The sequence below is a fragment of the Drosophila willistoni genome (assembly GCF_018902025.1).
Source record: "Drosophila willistoni isolate 14030-0811.24 chromosome XL unlocalized genomic scaffold, UCI_dwil_1.1 Seg141, whole genome shotgun sequence".
Lineage (NCBI taxonomy): Eukaryota > Metazoa > Arthropoda > Insecta > Diptera > Drosophilidae > Drosophila > Drosophila willistoni.
Genome location: NW_025814052.1, coordinates 7687424 through 7710389, shown reverse-complemented (window position 1 = coordinate 7710389; position 22966 = coordinate 7687424). Strand labels below are relative to the sequence as shown.

Genomic DNA, 22966 nt, shown 5'->3' with positions numbered 1-22966 from the left:
CTAAACATTAAAACTACTGCTTAGTACTTAATAATAATAATCTAGGTTCTTTTACCATTTTTCTTGATTAATTTCTGCTCAAAAGGTTTGCAACTCCAAGCACCCTTAATCCCCGACCTCAATTCCCGACCACCTCTCAAATTTTTCCCGATTCACGCATAATAAGCAAAGTGAATGAATGTGTTCTGTGATGCTCTCACATCTTATTCATTTAAATTTCATAATTATTAAAGTAGTAAATATTGCGTAAAAACATTTAACTCACTCATACACACACACACACACACACACAGACATACATACAAACAGATTTATACAAATATGCAAATATAGTTGGCTTGGCTTTTGGTTAAGGTTTCAACTAAATTGCATGCCCTAAAAATGAATAATTCAATTGAATTTTTCTCATATACAAATTGTACGACATATATACAAATGTATATATATATGTATGTACATATATACTTATGTGTTTCTCTGATTAAACGCCATCTTCAGTTGAGCTAAACAAATAATTTCGTGCTTGGTTTGATTGTGAGATTTATTTTAGTTAACAAAAGTTGTTCCCTCTCCCCTGCAGTCCAATGCTGAAGGTATGTTCAATTGCCATTAGATCGGTACTGAAAGCGAATAAATTGAATCCAAGGATCAACTGTGAATATTTGTGAATGAAAAAAAAAAAAAAAAAAAAAAATTAAAGAGAAAAATAGTCAATATCCGGGCCACATGACGACGTTAAGATCTTCCTTTGATTAACAAAAGTTTCTGCGTTTGTTAGTTCGTTTTCATTTATTTTTTTTTTTTGGTATTCATTTCCTTTTTCAAATCACACACATTTACTTCCTATGTATAGCGATATGACTGGGGCTGAATACCCTCACAGTTCATACATATATCTACCTCCAACCCCCTCTCCACGCCATTTACTCCACCAACAACTGCCTCAGCTCGGTTAGATAGAGATCGTGTGTATATCATAAGCTTTATTAGAGCCATATTGACATATGCTGCTAGTGAGCCAATCTGTGAATTCCCCAATCTATATACATATATATGTAAACCACATGTACATATACATACATGATGTGTAGACAGTTACACAGTTACAAAAACAAAAAGCAAATAACAACAAAATTAAACCCTTACACTGATATTGCCCTCTATATATACTTGAGTATCCTTCTACTTCTTTGTCGTTTTTTTTTTCTTGTGATTTTTTTTTCTGTTCTGTTCTGTATTACTCTTCTGTCAGCAAGTTGTCTGAAATCTGTACTACTAATTTTCAACTCTACTTTACATGTTTCTTTACTAATTGCCGAAACCCAAACTGAAATCAACAACCTTGAACGCCGCCCACGCCGCATTCAATCTCAAATCAACACGTGATTCAATAAAAAATATATATATATAAAAAAAAAAAAAAAAAAAAACACCTATTATGCATTAAATGAATCGCAACGCAAAACCGAAATCAAAAACAAAATCTCAAAAAAAAAAAACTAAAACTAAAAAACCTAATGAAAAACTGAAAACCAACTTGCCTAATGTCTAAACTGTAACTGCAATTTATGGTTGAAAACTGAATGCAAATTGAATGCCGAATTGAACACAAAAAACAAAAAACAAAAAAAAAAAACAACAACTACAACAACAACTACAAACTAATGTGCCATCAAAATCGTTTATCGTGCGGTATATCCATCCTATATATGCATATATATATACATAAATGAGTTATGTGCGCATTCACATTGATTTGCCTTAAAAACAAATCCAAAACAAAAATTTCAATTCTGATCTGAACAGGATGTAAGTAAATAAATCAGATTTTTATTAAAAAACAAAAAAAAAAAAACAAACTCAAAAAAAAAAACACAAAAATTAATTTAAAAAACACGAACGAAAAACGAACGAAGGCAAATTTCGGCCACTGTCGATATTTTTACTATATCCTTGCAAGTTGGTTTCAACACACAACAGCAAAAAAAGGAAAAGATTTGACTGTCTGTCTGTCTGGTTAAAAGAAAAATATTGACTTTACCTTTAACCATTTGACTTTGCCGACTTTCTCCACTATATATGAATATATATATATGTATGTATATGAACATTAACTGCAAGGATATATGAAAGTTATACTAACCTACACACTCGTACTGCATCAACAATCACATGAGAAATGAATACCCTTTAATTTTTAGCTAAACATCATTTACACTTACAACCATGACAAATCTATGACTTTATGAGGGAGTGTCCCTCACTCTATCTCTGTCACTTTCGATCTCTCTCTCTCTCTCTCTCTCTCTTTCTCTCACTATATCTCTCTATCTGTCTTTTGTGTGTATTTCTTCTGTAGATTGAGTTTTATAATTACAATTTTGAAGCAAATACAAACATAGTTAATATGTTCGTATATGTTTTAGATTTTTTCTTTTATATAATGAACTTAGAAAGAAAAGATACCTTTCATATATATCATTCCATGATCACCAACAGCAATTACAGGGTGTTTGGATTGTCGCCCACTCCGCCCCTGCCATCTGCCCTATATAGCTATGGCATTGTGTATATATAACATACATTTCCATTGGTAACCACAAAAAGTGTGGACTTCCTAGTTTAGTCTATAGCCCTATAGTGCGGGGAAATTACGTAATTCCCCTATCAATCAATGCCAAGTCCCAAAAATGTTTGCTATATCTTCCTACTGCAGGTCGAGTCAAGAGATCTTGGCCGGTTAGCTTCTCCCCGCCCCGCCCTGCTTGTCCTCAAGAAATAGTCAAAAATAGAAATATCGCTTAGAATTATTAGTCGAATAATAATAAATGTGTGTGTGTACATAATCAAATGGAAGTGGTTTAAGGATCATTTCATATATTGCATATACATATATAATCACATGACACGCCCCGCCCCCTTCCCAAGCAAATTCTCTTTTAGGGGGTAGAGGTAAACGAACAATCGAATTTCTATAATAATATTTTAGTTTTTTCAGATCCTCAACTCGTGCATATCAGTTTCTAGAGAGAAACTGAGAAGTGATATCGAAACGATAATCAAAACGTTTTTGGAATATGTACATAAATAAAGTTATCGTTTTCATGATATTCGATATTCACTTCTTGGTTATTTGTTAAAACTCTTCTCTTTACTCATTTTACTTTTGCTTTTGGTTGTTGTTTAATCATTAAGTATTTTCTGGTAATGGGTTTAGATTAGCCAAAAATGTGTTTGCCAAGTAGTTAATATCAATTCTCCAACTGAATATTGCGTGTATCTCTCTGCTTAGACCCAGCTCACCACCCCCCTCCCCCTCTATTCTACTTCAATTTGAATTTTAAATATATCTAAATATCTAGTCTAAATGGGCAATTTAAATTTTGATTGTCTGAATTGTTATTTTCATAAAATCTACATATATATTGTATATTTCTACTTCTCATACTTATATACCAATATATATATATATATATACCTATATAGAGTGTAAACAATAACTAAAAATGATCTTTTCCTGACAGATATTATATGATAATGAATTGCATTTCTTATATACATACTATAAGTATATAGAAATGTTTCAGCAGAGGCCGCGGCGAGGCGGTATGCGTTCTTAAGTCAGTGCAATCGATAAAACACAAGTATATACATATGTATGTATGTATGTGTATGTGTGTATATGCATATATAAACATCTGTATATACTAATAACAATACTTTTTGAAACAATTTCACTGATGAGTAAAATATTTTGGTCAAAACCCATTTCGAAACGTTTACACACGGGAAACACGTTGACAATTTACAGAACTAAACTGGTTCGAAATTCAAGCCAATTTAACGCCTACAATCTGCCTTATTAACTTGACTATCAAAGTACCAAGAAGTACCATACCACACACACATTCACTAACCAACTCAAAGCAAAAAAAAAAAAAAAAATAATTACTACAATTACTACTACTACTTCTACTACTTCAACTACTACAGCAACTACAACTACTATCTATCCTACACTACTACTACAACTACCTACATAATACATACATTGTGTACATACAAATAATGAATACTTAATCACTTACACTTGTATTAGTTTTTAAGTATTTTTCAATTATCAATTTCGTATTTTGTGTATATACATAATATTCGTTTCGCTTTCTGTTCTAACTTGCCGCCCACCCGCCCACTCGAATCACTCACCCAAAAACCAACAAGAACCAAAAATTTCAACTATTTTAGTTATGTGCGAAAAAAAAAACCAAAACTTTTCACTAACTTATTTAGATCAAAAAGCAAGACTAAAGTTAATTTTTATTCTAACTACTAATATTTTTGGTAAATTTTTTTAATTACAATTAGTAATCCGAAAACGCACACAGAACAAAAAAAACAAAACAATTAGAAATTTTAATAATAAAATGTGTGTGATAGTCAACACACACACACACACACACACAGAGACTAACACAAACATTTATACATACAGTACATAATGTAATTAAACCTTAATCCTAATAGTTTTCAATTAGGTTAAATCTAAAATCGTAAAATTATATATATATATATATGTAATATATTGCATTTGTTGTATTTTATACAAACAATGAAAATGGCTTGAAACAAGACATACACTTTTTGTTTAGCATTTTGTTCTCCATTCTCCCATACATATGCACATTTATATGTGTGTGTGTGTATATATATATGTAGTTAAATCAGTAAATATATATATATATATATATATATATACAATGTACAACTTTCATATATGCAAAATTGAACGTACTTTTTTTCTTCTAAATGTACATACTAACCAAAAATCAAAATTATAAATATATATATATATATATATATACTTATACATAGTTGTAATTTCATTAATGAACTACTAACTAATACAGCTACTACTTACTATGTACTACTACTACTACTACAACTACTACTACTACAACTACCACAACCACTACTACTTAAATACAACAGCTGCTAACTAAAAACTAATACTGCACTAATACTTAACTATGTACTTACTATTTAACTTTAAAACGTAACGAAAACATATGATTGATGAATGATGATGATTAAATTTACTAACTCTAATTCTAATTACTATTCCGAGATCGCACGAATTCAATTAAACTGTTGGAATTCGTTAAGCTATCTAAGACCTGGACCACTACCACTTAACTACTCTAATACAAATCTCTCTCTCCTTGTTTTCCGTTTCTCTCTTGTCTCTTCTTGTTTCTATTTTGTTTTTATGAAATTATGATTTCCATTTATCTTTTCTTCTCCTGCGATTATGGTTTTTCTTTTGGTTTTTTGGTTTTTGGTGTCTTCCTTTGACCAATAATATTTTACAGTCGAACTCAATCAACGTCGGCTTCCTGCGTTTGTTTCGTGCGGCGCGTCTCATTAAACTGCTCCGCCAAGGATACACAATAAGAATTCTCCTCTGGACCTTTGTACAATCATTTAAAGCACTTCCATATGTCTGTTTGCTTATAGCAATGCTATTTTTTATATACGCCATTATTGGCATGCAGGTAAGTCCTCCATCCATATATACATATATATTGATTAGCTACAACAATTAACTAATAAACAATGTAATAATCGGGGACTAGGGTCAAAGTTTGCTATAACTTTTCTTTTGGTTTCCTTGTTTGGGGTCTAATTTTGTGTTTCTGTTTCTGTGTTTGTAGAATTTAGTTTCAAGTTTTCCCATTTTACAGTTGTTTCTTTGTCCATTAGCTAGTTTTTATTATACCCTTGCAGGAAAGGGTATATTCATTTTGATCCAGAACGAAGCATCTCCGACCATGTAAAGTATATACGTATATGTTCTTGAGACGAATTCATTTAGCCATGTCCTCCTGTCCGTCCATCCGTCCAGCCGTCCGCACTGCACAATTTGTATATCTCGGATTCAGTCGGATCGGACCACTATATCATATATGTAGCTCCCATACAAATGGCAAAAATTTTGTTGTTTTCTAAGCCATTGTCATAATTCATTAACATTCATTAGTTTTGTATAACTGTTGATTACTGTACCAAATCGGATGACTATATCTTATTGCTCGTATAGGGGCGATCGACCGAAAACAGTGACTTTTATGAATAAGTTTGTTACTTGCGATTGTCATAGAAATTCAATTTGTCAGTCCAGTATTCTTATTACTAACTGCTCCAAATTTCATCAAGATCGGATGACTATATCATATAGCTCCCATAGCTGTTAATGACTGTGTCAAATTTGATAAAAATCGTATGTCTATATATTATATGGCTGCCATACGCTATTCTTTCGGGAGCTTTAGACTTTTTAGACGAACCCATTTTTCATGTTGAAGGTAACAAAAAAAAAAAAAGAAAAAAATTGCAAGGGTATACAAACTTCGGCGCCGTCGAAGTTAGCTCTTTTTTGATTTGGCCTAATGAAGAAAGAATCTTCTTTGCGATCACAATTAGAATGGGGTCTTTCATTAGCCTAAAAATATGCAAATCATTTATAGTTTATTTGTTTTTTTGTTACTCCTCTTTTATTATCCCCCCCCCCCCCCCCCCCCCCCCCCCCCACCCCCAATTCGTTAGTTATCACTTATGTCTTTTGCAAATTATTACAATGGTTTTGAAATGTTTATGAACCAAAAGGTTTTCGGCAACATAAAATATGATCCGGATACGCAACTGAATCGCCACAATAACTTCCAATCGTTCTCCGGAGGAATTATGCTGCTTTTTCGGTAAACGGAAAACATCTTTAGTTAGTCGATCACACACACAAGCACACCTACACACCTACACACCTACACACACACACACACATACATAGTAATATTTGGCAGCTTTTCCAAAATGATGGCACAAACATTTACTTATAAACAATGCATATAATTGAAATCACTCATAATTCTCTAAATGAGTAACTCATAAAACACTCACACTACACACACACACACACACACACAAACACACAGTTTTACAATTGTTATCATATATATATATATATATATCTATATATATATCTAGTTTATATATATGTAGTTGAATATAAATATTTGTATTCTTGAAGTAAGCTTCAATCTGATTGCTCTCGAGAAAGTTAACAAAAATGTATGCACTAGAATTACAAAAGTTGAGTTTTTATTACAGCCATACAGAATACATACATAAATACATATATACATACATACATATATACGTACATATATAATTGTATACACATACATATATATAAGTACATTTATTATGTACTTTTTTGTTTTCCTCTTCTCACATACACTTTTTGACATCTTCGAAGTTGAATAAACTTTTGCTAGTAAACAATTGAAAGTAATTAATTGGCAGAATGTGAGATTTATTTAAATACTGACATATAAGTATTCTATATAGTCGCAATGATCTTAACTGTGTTATGAATCTAAGATCTGATGTGGAATAAAATTCTCTGCTAGCTATCGATTTTTGTATGTAAAAGTCCTTTCTTTACCATAAAGTACAGAATTGGTATGTTAAGGATGGATCAATCAGTTGCTTTTCATTATATTACACTCCCACACACACACATATATATTTTGCTCTACTTGCTGTTTTGCAAAACTAATCGAGCTGCCCTCTCATCAGCATTTCACTTTAATAGTAGTAATATTTCCCATAACATTTAAGCATAATGTTTGTTTGTTTTTTTGCTTAGATCAGGATAAAATGTATGTAAATGTATATATATAATCCACAGTTACACCCTCACACACACACACACACACACACACAATGAATCGTTCAATTGATTGTTCAGTCACTTCGTACAATTAGTTAAGACGTTGAGTTTGCATTTCGTTGAATTATTGAACGTAAATTTTCACAAAACCAAAAAAAAAAAAAAAAAAAAACAAACAAAATGAATAAACAAAACCGAGTGCCTTTAGTTAACTAGTTGCCTAGTTGTCTAAATTAGTCCTAGTTGAAAATTAAATCCTGCCATTTTATATTGCTTTTTTCTATTAATTTACAAGTCGTCGTATATGTTGCCCTATCTCGGTATCATTTGAATGTAGACGAAAGCTCCTCTTATTATTATTATTATTATTATTTGGTTTATCTTTCCATTTGTTTGTTTCATAATTTTCAAATCGTTTTCTTCTTGTTTTTGGTTTTAAGTAATCTATGATAGTTTATTAGTTTAGTTTACCAAAAGGGTGGGTGCAAATTTTGTTTCCTTTCTAAATATACGAAATGATAGAAAATGCTGCCTGCTGGTATCAAGAGGAAGATGCTGGCTGCAGGGCGGGCCGGCGGGCGGGGGGTTGATATGGGTGTTGCTGTGTTTAAATAATCAAAACAAAACCAATTAATCACTGATCTCATTGACTGTTTATCGATATTTGGAATCGTCATATTCGTCATAGGTGTTCGGCAATATCAAACTAGGTACAGTGGAAAATTCCATTACTAGGCACAACAACTTCCAATCATTTGTTCAAGGCGTCATGTTGCTATTCAGGTATGTAAATTTGAGCTCTCTTGAGCCATTAACTCTCTAGAGTTAAACGATCAAATTAAAATCCAAAAAAATTAAAAATCAATTCTCTATTGTCAAATAGTTAAGTTTACTAGATATGCCTAGGATTTATCTATCTATCTAAAAAAATACAAATTACTATCAATAACAATATCAAGTTAGCATAATTATACCACCTTTACATATATATATACATATATAATAATAATTTATATTCCATATTCAATTACAATATAGATTTTAGAGTAGAAATGAATGGGGGAAATACTGACAATCAGTTCAGGTGATTAGCATCTTTGAATGGATATATATACATACATAAATAGCAAATTCAAATATATACATACATAGGCCTAGTTACATACATATATAACCAAAATATGTATAGATCATTTCTTTCGATATATGTTTTGAAAATATACATATAAACCCAGAAATGTTTAGAACTTAGAGCTGGACTAGCTGGATTATATTCTACATACATATGTGTACATCTAGGACGAATTATAGGATGCGTCTTATAATCAAATAATCATCGATTAGCAAAGGTTACAAATATCGATTCGATAAATATCGTATCGATGATTCGTTTAATAATTCAATATGCATTAGTTGATTTCGTCGTTTACTCGTTTTAGTGTATTTAATTTTTTTTTTTTTCTTTGGATCCTGTCTGAGACTTTGAATAATCCACAAATTGTTGGATTTATTTACATATAACCCAAACGGTATAATAGCATAAGAGTAAAGATTAATTAGTAAAGATATAGTACTGAAGTATACGGAATAATTAGAGTTAGATAAACATATATCTATAATTTTCTTTTAAATCGCTTTTATAACTTGTATTCATGTGTATGTAGCTTGATTTGACAACTTATTAAATTTAAATATATAGAATTGAATACGTATAAACTAATTAGATCGAAGGAACTGACTGATTTTCGTATACAGTACCCAGCTATAATTACAATTTCAATTCAATTACTTACCATTATTTGCCATTACCAATGTCTGTATGTACTTAAATAGTGTGAACCTGTAGAAATACTTATTTGAGAGGAGCTTGATGATATATTTATATACATACATATATGCAGTGAAACCTCGATATAACGAATCTGAGGCGACCCACAATACACAAAAGTACTTAAGAATTCATCATATTGAGTTTTTCCGTTCCAAAAAGGGTTCATTATATCGAGGTTTCACTATATGTAATCAAATTTCGCACCTTTGTTCAAAGTTAACGGTTCAGATACAGAGTTAAATGATACTTTTATGGTTTTTTTTTTTTAGTTTTTTTCACATATTACATACAAACATTAATTTGAATTGTATGTCTGTATGTATGTCGATATATATATATTTACTATTCGATGGAACACACATACATAGATATATGTTATACATACATATATATATATATATATATATACATATAAACATCTATATTTCTTACAAACTATATTGTTTCGTTGATGCCAAGTTCAGCTAGAGTTACATGTATTAATCAATATTTGTTAGTTTCTTAAGATTAAGGACATCCAATACTATAATAAATGCTATCTATATATCTACTTACATATACAATATATCTCTTCATACATACATATACATACATACTTGCTCTCATAGATCTCATAGTCATTATATCAAATCCTTTACCTTATATCAATAGCTAGTTAATAGAGCCATGTCAGTAAGTTATCGATCATTGCTCATGGGTCGATCTGTTTGTCTGTCGGTCGGTTTGTTATCGATCTGATTCGATATTTCTAACTAACATACTTATAGCTAACACATTCATACATATATCTTAGTAACTAACTAGCTAAATCAATAAACTATATGCAGGCTGTAGTTGGGTATGTGCATGGGTGTGTGTAGTAAGTATCTAAATACACACACACACACACACTCACATAGGCACATACATGTTTCTTAACATACACATATATATACATTTGATGTAAATACGATTAGTACAGAAAAAAAAACCTATGTAAAACCATGGCTTAGCATTTAGAATAACCTATTTACATAATCATTCGCATACATTCTTTACACATACATACATAGATAAATAGTTACATACTCTTAACTCCTGGCTCTCTCTCTCTCTCTTTCCCTCTCTCTTTCGATAACACTATGCAATAATGATGTAGATACTCTCTATATACATACATATACAGTCAAGAACTCAAATCCTTCACTGCATATACATGTATTACATTTGTTGCACAGTGTATGAATTACTTATTTTATATACATATATACCCAAAACAAAACTAAATATCTAAATATGAGACATATCGATTAATTAGCGACTTTTCTTCTGTGTGTTATCGTTATTGTTTTTCTGTTCTTACTGCTATCCTGCAAAAGGTGTGCCACGGGCGAAGCTTGGCCAAACATTATGCTGGCCTGTCTAAAGGGCAAGGCATGCGACGATGACGCCGACAAGGGTCCTGGAGAATATTGCGGATCAACACTGGCCTACGCCTATTTCGTATCGTTTATATTCTTTTGTTCGTTTCTAATGTTGAATCTGTTCGTGGCCGTCATCATGGATAATTTTGATTATCTCACAAGGGACTCCAGTATATTGGGTGCTCATCACTTAGACGAATTTGTGCGCATATGGGCGGAATATGATCCAAATGCGACGTAATTATCTGTTTAATATACATATACATATATATCAAGACATTGATACACACACACACAAGACACAAACCATAATCCAAAAAAAACCAAAAAATAAGACAAGTTCAATCAAATCATTCCCTCAAATGCCAAAAATGAATTGCACTTGCACATTTATAAATGTTTATTCAATATATTAAACGATTATTATTTGTTCGTATTTGTTTCATATATACAATGACAATAGAAAAAATATATGAACAATTTGTATATCGATAAGAGTTTAATGGCCAAAGTATCGAATACTTTCACAAGTTCACAATACGCTTGAAAAGATTACACTTTGCTTTTAGAACAAAAAAAAAAAAACACACACCAAGATCATGTTTATAATGATCATATGTGTTCCGTCTGCTAATTTCTATACGATCTATAATGAGATTCATTTAGTGACTTGATCACTCAATCATTTGCCATTTTCGATTAATTATAACTTATCGAATTCTCAAAAGATTGACTGAATCGAACCATCTATTGAAACCCCTCAAAAGTATATTGCAATTCTTCGGTTTGAATCGAAGGTACACACACTTTCTCTTGCCGATATATTAATGTTCGGTTAACACTTGTTACATTTTAGCCAATTGGGTTAGATGGGCAAAACGATAACTAATATTTTGTATGTGTATGTTTTCAATCAAATGAATATTGCTCGATTAGCGGTCGTATACATTATACGGAAATGTATGATATGCTTAAGAATATGGATCCACCATTGGGATTCGGTAACAAGTGCCCCAATCGACTTGCCTATAAGAAACTGATACGTATGAATATGCCATTGGACGATGAACTGAGAGTTCAGTTTACCACAACGTTGTTCGCTTTGATTCGTGAGAATCTAAGTATTAAAATGAGAGCGCGTAAGTTGAGAATTTCGTTAAATTAAAATTGCAATTATTAATGAGAATCAATTGTCGCACAGCTGAGGAAATGGATCAGGCGGATATGGAGCTCAGGGAAACTATTACAAACATTTGGCCACTGCAGGCAAAGAAAATGCTGAATCTACTGGTGCCACCGATCGATCAGTTGAATAAAGGGAAGCTATCAGTTGGTAAAATCTATGCAGGTTTCCTTATACTAGAGTCCTGGCGGAATACGCGTTTCGGCCAGATTGATTCGGGCATGCCGGTAAGTTTCTCCATCGATTATAGAGCTATAAGACTCTCCCAGGTCCTTTAAAAATCCCGCCCCTCAAACACTCCTAGCCCCCCCTTCACCCTACCAGGCAATCCAACAAATCTGTACTACCCACAACTATATACGTACATATATCGCCAATAACTTAAATATCAATGCGATAAGCCAATTTGACTCTAGAACGAGTCCGGGCACAATAATCAAATGCAGTTGCCAGTTTTTTTGCAGGAATTTTGTTAGATGATAAATACATATGTGCAAATGATAAATGATGTATGCAAGTTTAACTAGGATATTTAGGAGAAGTCAGTCAATCATTCTAGGGAATATATACATACCTATATATATATAGAATCTTATAGATTATACTTTATCCATTCTGTTTTTCGATTATTTTGTTTCTGTGTGTCATTTGCACCACCGAGTCTTGTGGATGCCCTATCATCTGCTACTACAACAAACAAACTTAAGTCTAATTCATTGTGCTGTCTGAATCACAGATGTATATACATAATAATTAAGTAACTATACTAAATTAATTAACCACTAAACTAACTACTTAGCAAGTATGCGAAACATCAAATAATACAAAAATATAAAACAAAACAAAAATCAATCACAAAATCTTTCGCCAATATGAAAAATAATTAACAATGAAACGAAAGTCAATCAATAGTAAATAGGCAGAAATTAAATAAAGTTTAAAACGCGATTTAAAACAAGCAACCAACTAATTAATCCAACCCAACCCAATCAAGTCGATCGATCGATTTATTCAATCAACAAACAAACTGAAACAAAAAAACAAAATCATTAAACAAATTGTTATTAACAAAAAAATCAACTATTCTATTTAAAATCTTTGCCCTTACTTTTACCTATTGCCCAAAATCTAACTATCTAACTATCTATTTAACTACTTTCTATTTAACATATTTAACTTGAGATAATTGTGTAATAAGTCTTATGATTTCTCTTCTCATATGTTTTGACTATGAACCACTTTCTCTCTCTCATTAATAAACAAACCAAATCAACAAAAACAACAAAATCAATCAACAAATTAAAAAATCAAATGAAAAACAACAACAAATATATAATTAAAAAAAAAAAAACACCAAAATACAAATACTTATACCAAATAAAATGCAGAATTGGAAGGAGGTATATAATGAATTTTATATGCAACCTCATATTAAACTAAACACTTTTTGTATATATATATGTTGCACACACATGTATCTATATACATGTGTATGTGTGAACTAATCTTAATTATAGTATATACAAACACCACTCACCTAAACACACACACACACACACACAAACACACACACAGACAGACTCAAAGGACACATTCCGAAAACCCAATTGAATCGCAAATTTTTGAACTGCTCATAAGACCAAACGCCAATCGATTAACACAAATTCTTTTCACAATTCACTTTTGAAAATTCACCTCAAGTTTTATGGGCAGTATGAGGGATAAAATGGTTGCACTATTCCTTCACCTTTTCTATATACATACATACATTCGATACGAATTAGACTCAATGATGAAAAACCTTAAAAATTCTCTAACTAAGGAATATTAAAACTGGTGCATCCTATTGAATTCGAAATTGAAAACCAAAAAAAATACCAATCAAATTCAGCAACAAAAACTCGTGTTATTTTTTTAATTGTTTTTTACTTATGTAAATTGTTAAGCTATGTTATTATGAGATCGATGAATCGAAATTTAGTAGTCGATTTATGGGAAAAACAAAAATACTTTTATATAGTATAATGCATACAAAAAATATATACATATATATAAATTCGTATCGGTAGCTATTGACGAGTTCATATTTTACTTCTACAGTTTTGAAATTGAGTAAAAATATTTCATTGTTTGTTTGTATTACAAAATTCATACCATATACATATATAGTAGGTTCAAATACTTAGTTTCGTCCATAAAGGGAATGTAAAATACATATATTTATATCTATAAATAAGTAATGATATTATGATAATCTACCAAACAATCTAGATAAATACATAATTACTTATCTAATTAATTACTTAAACATACACATCTAGAGTTATGTATCTAAAAGTATGCATTTGCAAGACATTTGTTTTTGTACACCAAACCAAGTACTCTACTCTAATTACTCTAATTATCAATTACCCCACTCCTAATTGGATTTCAATTAGGAATTAAGGCAGCCAAATCAGTCAGTCAGTCAGTCAGTTTGAGAATTTACACCAATCACTTACACTACAAATGACAGCGAAATATGATGTACTTAATGTTAAATGTTACAATTATTTTACCTATTCCTGCATACACGATCAATTCAAATGTGATGATCGATTCATTCGGTTGCTTTTCTAAAAAATTATCGATAAACATTTGCGATCCGATAGCGGAAGAAGACCGATGACGATGATGACCGCAAATATAGCCCAACGGCGATTGAGGAGCCGGTATATAATTCTATATTCACATATCTAATGTATCTTTTCGCTTGATTTTGCTTTTGCCTTCTTAAGCTGCATACATAATCGTACAATAAACTAAAAAAAACAAAACAAAAAAAAAAACAAAAAAATTAAACCAATAACTTGCTCCTCTCTCTCTCTCTCTCTCTCTCACATGTTTTGCCCTTTTTAAATTAATTCAAATCTGCAACTACTCAAATCCGAGTATATTTACTGTAAAATCCAACATCACTCTAGAACTCTCTATTTCTCTCGCTCGCTCGCTCGCTCTTTCTCACACTCTCTGTCTCGCTCTCTCTATATAAATAATTTTGTCTCGACTTAGAGGCATGTGTACATACATACATATTCGCCTAGGAATGTGCAAATGTAGGAAACAGCATCAAGCATCCAGCATAAAGCAAAACAAACCAAAAAAAAAAATATATATAAATAAATAAGAAATGTATGCATATTAATAATCATCAAGAATGTAGCCCAACAACAATTTTTCAATAGACACCCAAATGCAATGCTAATGTCATGTTTCGCTTATCTAATCACAACCACACAAACTTCCCTCTCTCTATTTTTAAACCTCTGGCTCAGGGTGTGGAATATCCCGAAAGCTGTTTGAAGAATATGTTTTTCAATTCCATCCAATTTCGAAAATTGATAAATCCAAGTAGTTGAGTCGTCCACAAATTTTGTTAGGAAATTTTCAATTCCACCCCACACCGACGTTATATATACCCTTGCAGTGTTTTTTGGCCTTTCACACATGCATGTAAATCCGATTAACAAACGTAACCAATGATCGATAATTCAGTGTCATCGATAACAAATGTCTATACATTGATCGATATTTTGTCATCTTTTAACTGATTCTAGTGACCATTACTTTATCTAAAAGAATTTTGCTATACATTTCTTGGTCAAACTCATTTTTAAGTACTAATCGGTTAGGCAGCGATTTATATCGACAGTTCTTTGAATATTTTGAAACTGTGAAATGTCATCTGCAAGGGTATAACTATCGATAACAATGATTTTATCCCTGGGGGGTACTTACTTATTTCTGCCTGGAACGACAATATCATTTTTTGTTACTTATAGTTAGTGCAATAATTTATAGATTCCTTATTCTTATGATTATTTACATATTTAGAATACTGCACAAATCATTTATGACAATTCAAATGGAATTTTTGCACCAATCACATATTTTTTGCATTGCTAGAAAGGCGATTGATTTACCTATATCAAAATACGCACACACACACACACACACACACACATACATACATAGATAGAGACATCTCCGAATTATAAACGAGTTTAATATGTAAATAAAAAGAAAATTAAAAATATATTACATTTTCTACCATTACATAATTAAATATTCGATAAACGAAATCTTAATACAATAACAAAATATATTATCATAATAATAATAAAAACCAAAAAACCAAAAAATTTAACTATTAAACTACATAAATTGAGAGAGACAAATCACAATAATAATTGCGGCAAATGTTATGCGTCCCGTATTTAATTTGTTTTCTTCTTCTGTTTTTCAATCAGTCAATCAATCAAAACGCCTTTTGAATACATAGTTTTCCTGTACAATTTTTTAGTGCGCTGATAGGCATGCAAGCAAACTGTATCTACATACATAATAACCAAAAAGAAATCATACATCTATCTACCCATAATTCTAAGTTAGGCCAAAAACCCAAAAACCAAAAACCAATCTAAATGCAAAAATATCAAAGAAGCTAACATCGGCTATGCCGAAGTTTATATACCCTTGCAGTCCTTGGTAATAATAATTTTACATGTTCAAAATTTGTTTTCTGCAACTCAATTCATCAATATATGTACATATGTAGAAAGAAAACAATTTTACTTTCTATTTTACAATTTGTTCATTTAAAAGCTTTGTTAAGATCATTTGTGAATCGATTCCTTGCTAAAATACACATAAAAAAAAAATAAAAAAAAAAAAAACAAAAAAACAATTTGTTCTTCTTCTTCCCTCATTCCCAAAGCAAAGCAACGCACGCATACACATACAGTTCATGTAGCGTTGCGTCTGTGTGTGTATGACGAAAGACGCAGTAGACAGCAAGCAACGCTGCCGGCAGAGCTGAGAGCAGAGCCGATTATTATATTGACTGTAACTTGTGTTATATTTATCCGATCACATTCAAATTTTGGGATCTGGGGTTTTTTAATATCCAATATTATCACATATGTAAATTTCATAGCGATACTCCGATGTTTATGAAAATGTTTCTTCTAGAGCTATATGATATAGTGGTCCGATCCTGATGGTTTTCATACTTTAATTTTCCCGAGTAATAAAAAGCCCCGAACAAAAATTTCAGCCCGATAGCTCTTAAGACGGCTGAGTAAAACGCATACGCACGGACGGACAGACTTTATGGGGTTGGAAACGTCTCCTTCTGTGCGTTACAAACATCTGACCAATTTTATAATACCCTCTGCAAGGGTATAAAAAAGAAAATTTGAAAACTAAATTGAAATGTTGGCATGCAAACTAAATCGACGGTATGCAAACTAAATACAAATAAAATCTAAAAATTCTTTAGAAACATATTGCCACCAAATCCACATACACACACACACACTCACAACACTAGTGATTTTTTTAGTTTCACAACAACAACAACAACAAAACGCCCAAAAACAATCACTTCTATAGATAAATTCCGTAAACTCAAATCAATTCACTTTGTTTTGCGTCTATCGTCCACCGTTTGTTTCTATTAATTAAAAAAACAACATCAAATTGGCACACATCTTTTTTATCTCTAAAACATCAAAACAAAACAAAAACAAAAACCAAAATCTAATAAAAGTAATTCTCATACAAAATACTGTATAAATAAATTAGCGGTACTTCTTACAAAAATTTAGATTATTTTCCACATTCAGCAACAAAAATCTAGTGAGTTGTAAAAATGTTTGCGCATGTTTCTTTAACATATATCAAATCGAATTCTCTCTTATTTAATAAGCTACTTACAAATATATTACCTCATATATATATAATTCTATACTGTATAATGCAAGAGCATCTACCACTACACACATACAAAACATAATAATCCAACAAACACACAGAACCCCCCCCCCCACACACCTACAATCAAACAAATCTTATATACGCATAGTGCTTGACAGACATCCAAAAAATGCTATACCTCAAAATCTAAACCAAAACAATAAAAATGTAAAGCAACTCGGCCAAATGCTACATATTTGCCCCTTAAAAAACAAAAAAAAAACCCCCATATCCCAATATATATATATATATACACTCTATATATAGTTATATATATATACATACATATGTACATTTATGCATATATATATGTATATCTCAACAATTATAATTCTACTTTTTTGATTTGTGTTTTATAAATTCATAATCTCTACTCTTAATTACATTTTTCTATTATTCTATAATAATTCTTACATTCCATTTTTAATGCTTTTGACAAAAAAAACCAAAAAAAAATTAAAAAAAAAAAAACCAAAACAAAACCTAATGCGTTGCAATGTTACCATAACTATCAATACTCACCACTCACCTAAACTCAACTCAACTCAACTCAACTTGAACAACAATTTTCGCCAACAATTGAACAACGACAAATTCTTGAATGTGCAACAACGTTTTGAATACCATCTGCATACCAACAAATAACAACAACTACTACAACATCCAATACTACAACAACAACAACAACAACAACAATCATAAATAATTTAAATACACCAAACCAAAAAAATATTCACTTAAAAATTAAATGGAAAAATAAAAACGAACTACCCACCACCCACCAAACAACGAAACGAACAAACCAAACACGAAAACGATGCATTGCAATGATATATAACCACATGATTCGATTTGATTTGAACCAACACTGGCAAAACAAAAAACACTTCTTCTTCTTCTACTACTACTACTACTACTACTACTACTACTGCACTGCAATTAACTGCAAAAAACCAAAACCAAACCAAAAATAGAAACAATCGTTCTTTAATTGCCTCCTCGATATGGCCGCCCTTGACAAAGGAGGATCGCGACAGGGCTCCATATGTTTCGAGCCGAACGGGGAAGGAGCCGCCAACTCACAAACACATTTGTTAGCGAGCACGCACCACCACCCCCACCCGAACGGTGATGCCGAACACAACAGTTTGGCAACACTAGCACGACGGAGTACGATCAGAAAGCGATCAGTTAGGTAATTTACAAACAAAAGCTTCATCCTAATTATAACCCGTAAAGTCCAAAAGTACTTACTTACTTACTCTCTATCAACAATTACATTCACGCTCTCTCTCACACACACATACACACACACACACACTCATACAGACTCACAATCACCGACAATATTAATTCATTCAATCATCTCACTCACTCATTCACTCACTTACTAACTAACTAACAGCTCTGAAATTAATTGGCTCCTCTAATGTAATACAGATTATGCTAATCTATAGCTAAAAATTGTTTCAACTGTTTACTCAGTTAATCTCAATATCATTAAGCAGCATCAGTTTTAAGCAGCAAAACAAAAAATAAAAAACAAAAACGTTACCCTAAAAAGTATGCTATAAAATATTCAGCTTTCTTGTCTATTACATTTTCCTGCAATCGAAATCCATTTTGCGTTCAGATTTTGACCAAACAAGGGAATTTCAGATAGCTTTCATATCTAACAATTACAGGGTGCCTTTTTCTAACTCAAAATTAATATATTTAAGGATCGATTTCATAATGTTTCGTTCAATGGAATGAAATTCTGTTGACATTTTCGAACTTACAAATTAATAAAACGTTATTCATGAAATGTTTGAATCAATTGTTTCTTAATTCAAGAATTTACCATGACGGAAAATCATTTTTCTTTTCATAAAGGATGCCTACTACTGCAGGATTATTAATTGATGCAGCATACACTTACATACACATGCATACATACATACACACACACATAGAGACTTATTTAATAAAATTCCATACAACTTGCCATTAACATTCAATTGTACATACATTGACCATTCGTGTGCATTATTCGATTAATTTATGTGTTCGTTTTGTTTCAAATCACAAACATCAATCAATCAACAATGTTATTAACAACAACAACAACAACTACAACTATCAATTATAAACATTTAACAACATTTTTTGTGCTGCTTTTTTCTCAACATTTTGCATACATATAAGTAAATTGTTTCTTTCTAATTTTTAAATAATTTCAGAAACAAAAAGGTGAATAAGTTTGATAAACTCCAAGCGGTAAACTAAAAATCGAAATTTATCGAAACAAATTTTACATACAAAACATAAACAAAAAAAATATCAAATTAAAACTAATTTGTGTATATGAATATATGTGAATACTTTTTGTGTCCATAATCCTACGTTTCCGATATAAATGTTGTTCACAAAGTCAATTAAGTCGAAAGTAACAAACAAAAAAAAAAACACTAGAAACTTTCTAAATGCATACATACAGCCAAACATTCATATCCATACACACTCACACATGTATGTACATACATATGTGTGAGTGTTTGTGCGGGTGTGTGTGTGTGTGTGTCAATTTTTTGTTCTTTTTGTTTTAGTTTTAGTTGGGTGTATGTATGCATGATCATATACATATACATATGTGTATATGACTTAAGTTCACATCACACAAACACACACACACACACACACACACACATACAGACGCACATGCCTGCCTATGTATGTATGTGTGTGTTTTTGTGTGCTGTGCACAATTTTAAGTATTTTAAGTCTTGAATTTGCGTTCACTCAATAGTACCAAATAAAACTTACGTACTTATCGTATAAACAATACATTAACATACATACATATATGTTGCATAGTCACTAAACAAATTAAAAACAAAACAATACGTTAGTTAACGCAAATCTTCGCTTAGTACTCGTACTCAATGTTGTAATTTGATCGTTGATCGTATGTATAAAACTAAGTACCTAAATGTACTCCTCTACATATTCGTATGTACTTACGTGTAGGCGTTCCCTGGGCAAGTGTTGTAAAAGGCGTTGCGCACAGTGGTTCCCCATGAAGCTCCTCATGGCTCCTACTATCTCTCCCCCAACCTTCTCCTCATTGGTGAAACTGTTTAAAACTAACCAACTGCAAAAAAAAATCAGGCCCATATTAGTTCCCATCAAATGATAAAAGAGAGTATGAAGTAGGGGATCAAAAGATGCTGGTGGAGTCATGTGGAGCTTAATGTGGATGGACCATGCGAGTAACGTAAAACGTACACGGCAAGCGAACTTGTTATAGTTTTACATAATAAATTCTTAATTCGTGATCACCCACCGATTAGATATGAAACAATTTTGCTATCAATTAAAAAGATAGTAAATTAATTAACTACATTACTTAATACATTTTCCTAGTCGTTTTGCATAAAGATAAGATTTGTAATCTACACTTTTCAAAATGTATAATTAGTTCACTGCTTGGAAATGAGCAAACCAAATAACTAACCTAATACCACAACTACTACTACTACTACTACCTACTACCTACTACTACTGACCAGTGCCGGATTAGCCATAGACGGGGTTTAGCAAATGCTAGACGTTATCAAGGCTTGAAAGGTCATTTAATTACCAAAATATAGATTTGAGTAAAATGGATACATATAAATTTGGAAAATTCTTAAAACTCTTAAATTTGCAATTTTGAACTTTGCTAAGTTTTAATCGATTTTCAAAAGTGCTTTTAATTAAATTCAATTTTTAATCACATTAATTATTAAGTTATCTCTTCAAACCGGGACAAAAAATGCGCAAGAATATCAAACTTTTCCATTAAACCTTAATTTCATCAAGCTCTAAATTTGGTAAATTTTTAAAGCAAACTACAAATATCTTTAATTTATGTTCAAGTTAGTATAATGTCTTTTAATCTGCATTAGAATCTGGTTAATGTCATTCTGAAATATCCTTAATTTCAATTTGATTGATATATAACTTTTTGAAATTGGTTAGAAATTTGTCAAATTACAGGCTGGCAAAAATTGCCCAATTGATTAAAAATTGAGATTTAAAAAGTTTATAAAAATTATCCCATTTTTTTGTGAATTGATTTTGAACAATTTGTTTGTTTCATAAACTAATTCTTACAGTGTAAATTGACTTCTAATTTGTTTTAAGATATTTGATTTTCTAATGCCTCAAGTTGGCTTAATCCGGTACTACGACTACTACTACTACTACTTCAATATACAACTCAATCTCAATGTTTTTCCAATTTCGATATAAATATACATAATCCCCAACTACATATGTACATACGTATGTGTGTATATGTATATGTCTGTGACCATTCAATAATCCATGAATCCAACTCTGTGTGTGTGTCAAAAGTTGGCGGTTCCCTCAATTCAAATTTTCTGCGACAGAACAACTTCATCTCTTTCATACCAGGTATTAACTTCATATATAAAAAAAAAAAAAAAAACACCACACACACACATACATACATATGTATTTCTCTCTACGTACACATAAAGTCAAGAGCGAATGGAAACTCTTGACTCTTATGTTATCTATAAATATTCCGATTCCGATTGATTAAGAGTTGAAAACGAACGATTTAAACTGTTAGCAAAAGCTTGTTCCAAGCAAATTCTAGAGTGTACATACTATATACATATATATATAGTCATATTCTAGTAGTATACATATATATACATATATATAATACACTATATATTGTATGTACACATCGACATTTAGCTACGGCTTTATGTGTACGTAGTAATTGTTTATCAGTTTACGGTTTTTCACGTAAAAAGTATCTTACTGTTCTTTTGGTTTGTTTTTTTTTTTTTGGTTTTCGAAATCAATTGTGTTTTATATATATATTTTCGTTAATGGTTTTCTCTACACACTCACACACATAGACAGACATACACACAAACATTTTGTTTGTTATAGTCCATTTAAACTCTTTTGTGTGGTAAGTTACAACCTTTGCCCTAAAGACGATTGATCAGGATTAAGGACGC

General features: G+C 31.3%; 1 protein-coding gene across 1 annotated transcript in view; it reads left to right on the top strand.

Moving 5' to 3' along the window:
• LOC6649112 (voltage-dependent calcium channel type A subunit alpha-1) overlaps positions 1–22966 on the top strand; it is a 66096-nt gene that overhangs the window by 33941 nt on the left and 9189 nt on the right. The window contains exons 20-27 of the mRNA XM_047011124.1: positions 5370–5552; positions 8418–8512; positions 10919–11200; positions 11900–12102; positions 12165–12373; positions 14798–14857; positions 18917–19137; positions 20165–20174. Of these exons, the coding sequence (XP_046867080.1) occupies positions 5370–5552; positions 8418–8512; positions 10919–11200; positions 11900–12102; positions 12165–12373; positions 14798–14857; positions 18917–19137; positions 20165–20174 (1263 nt within the window). The remainder of the gene's footprint in view (positions 1–5369; positions 5553–8417; positions 8513–10918; positions 11201–11899; positions 12103–12164; positions 12374–14797; positions 14858–18916; positions 19138–20164; positions 20175–22966) is intronic.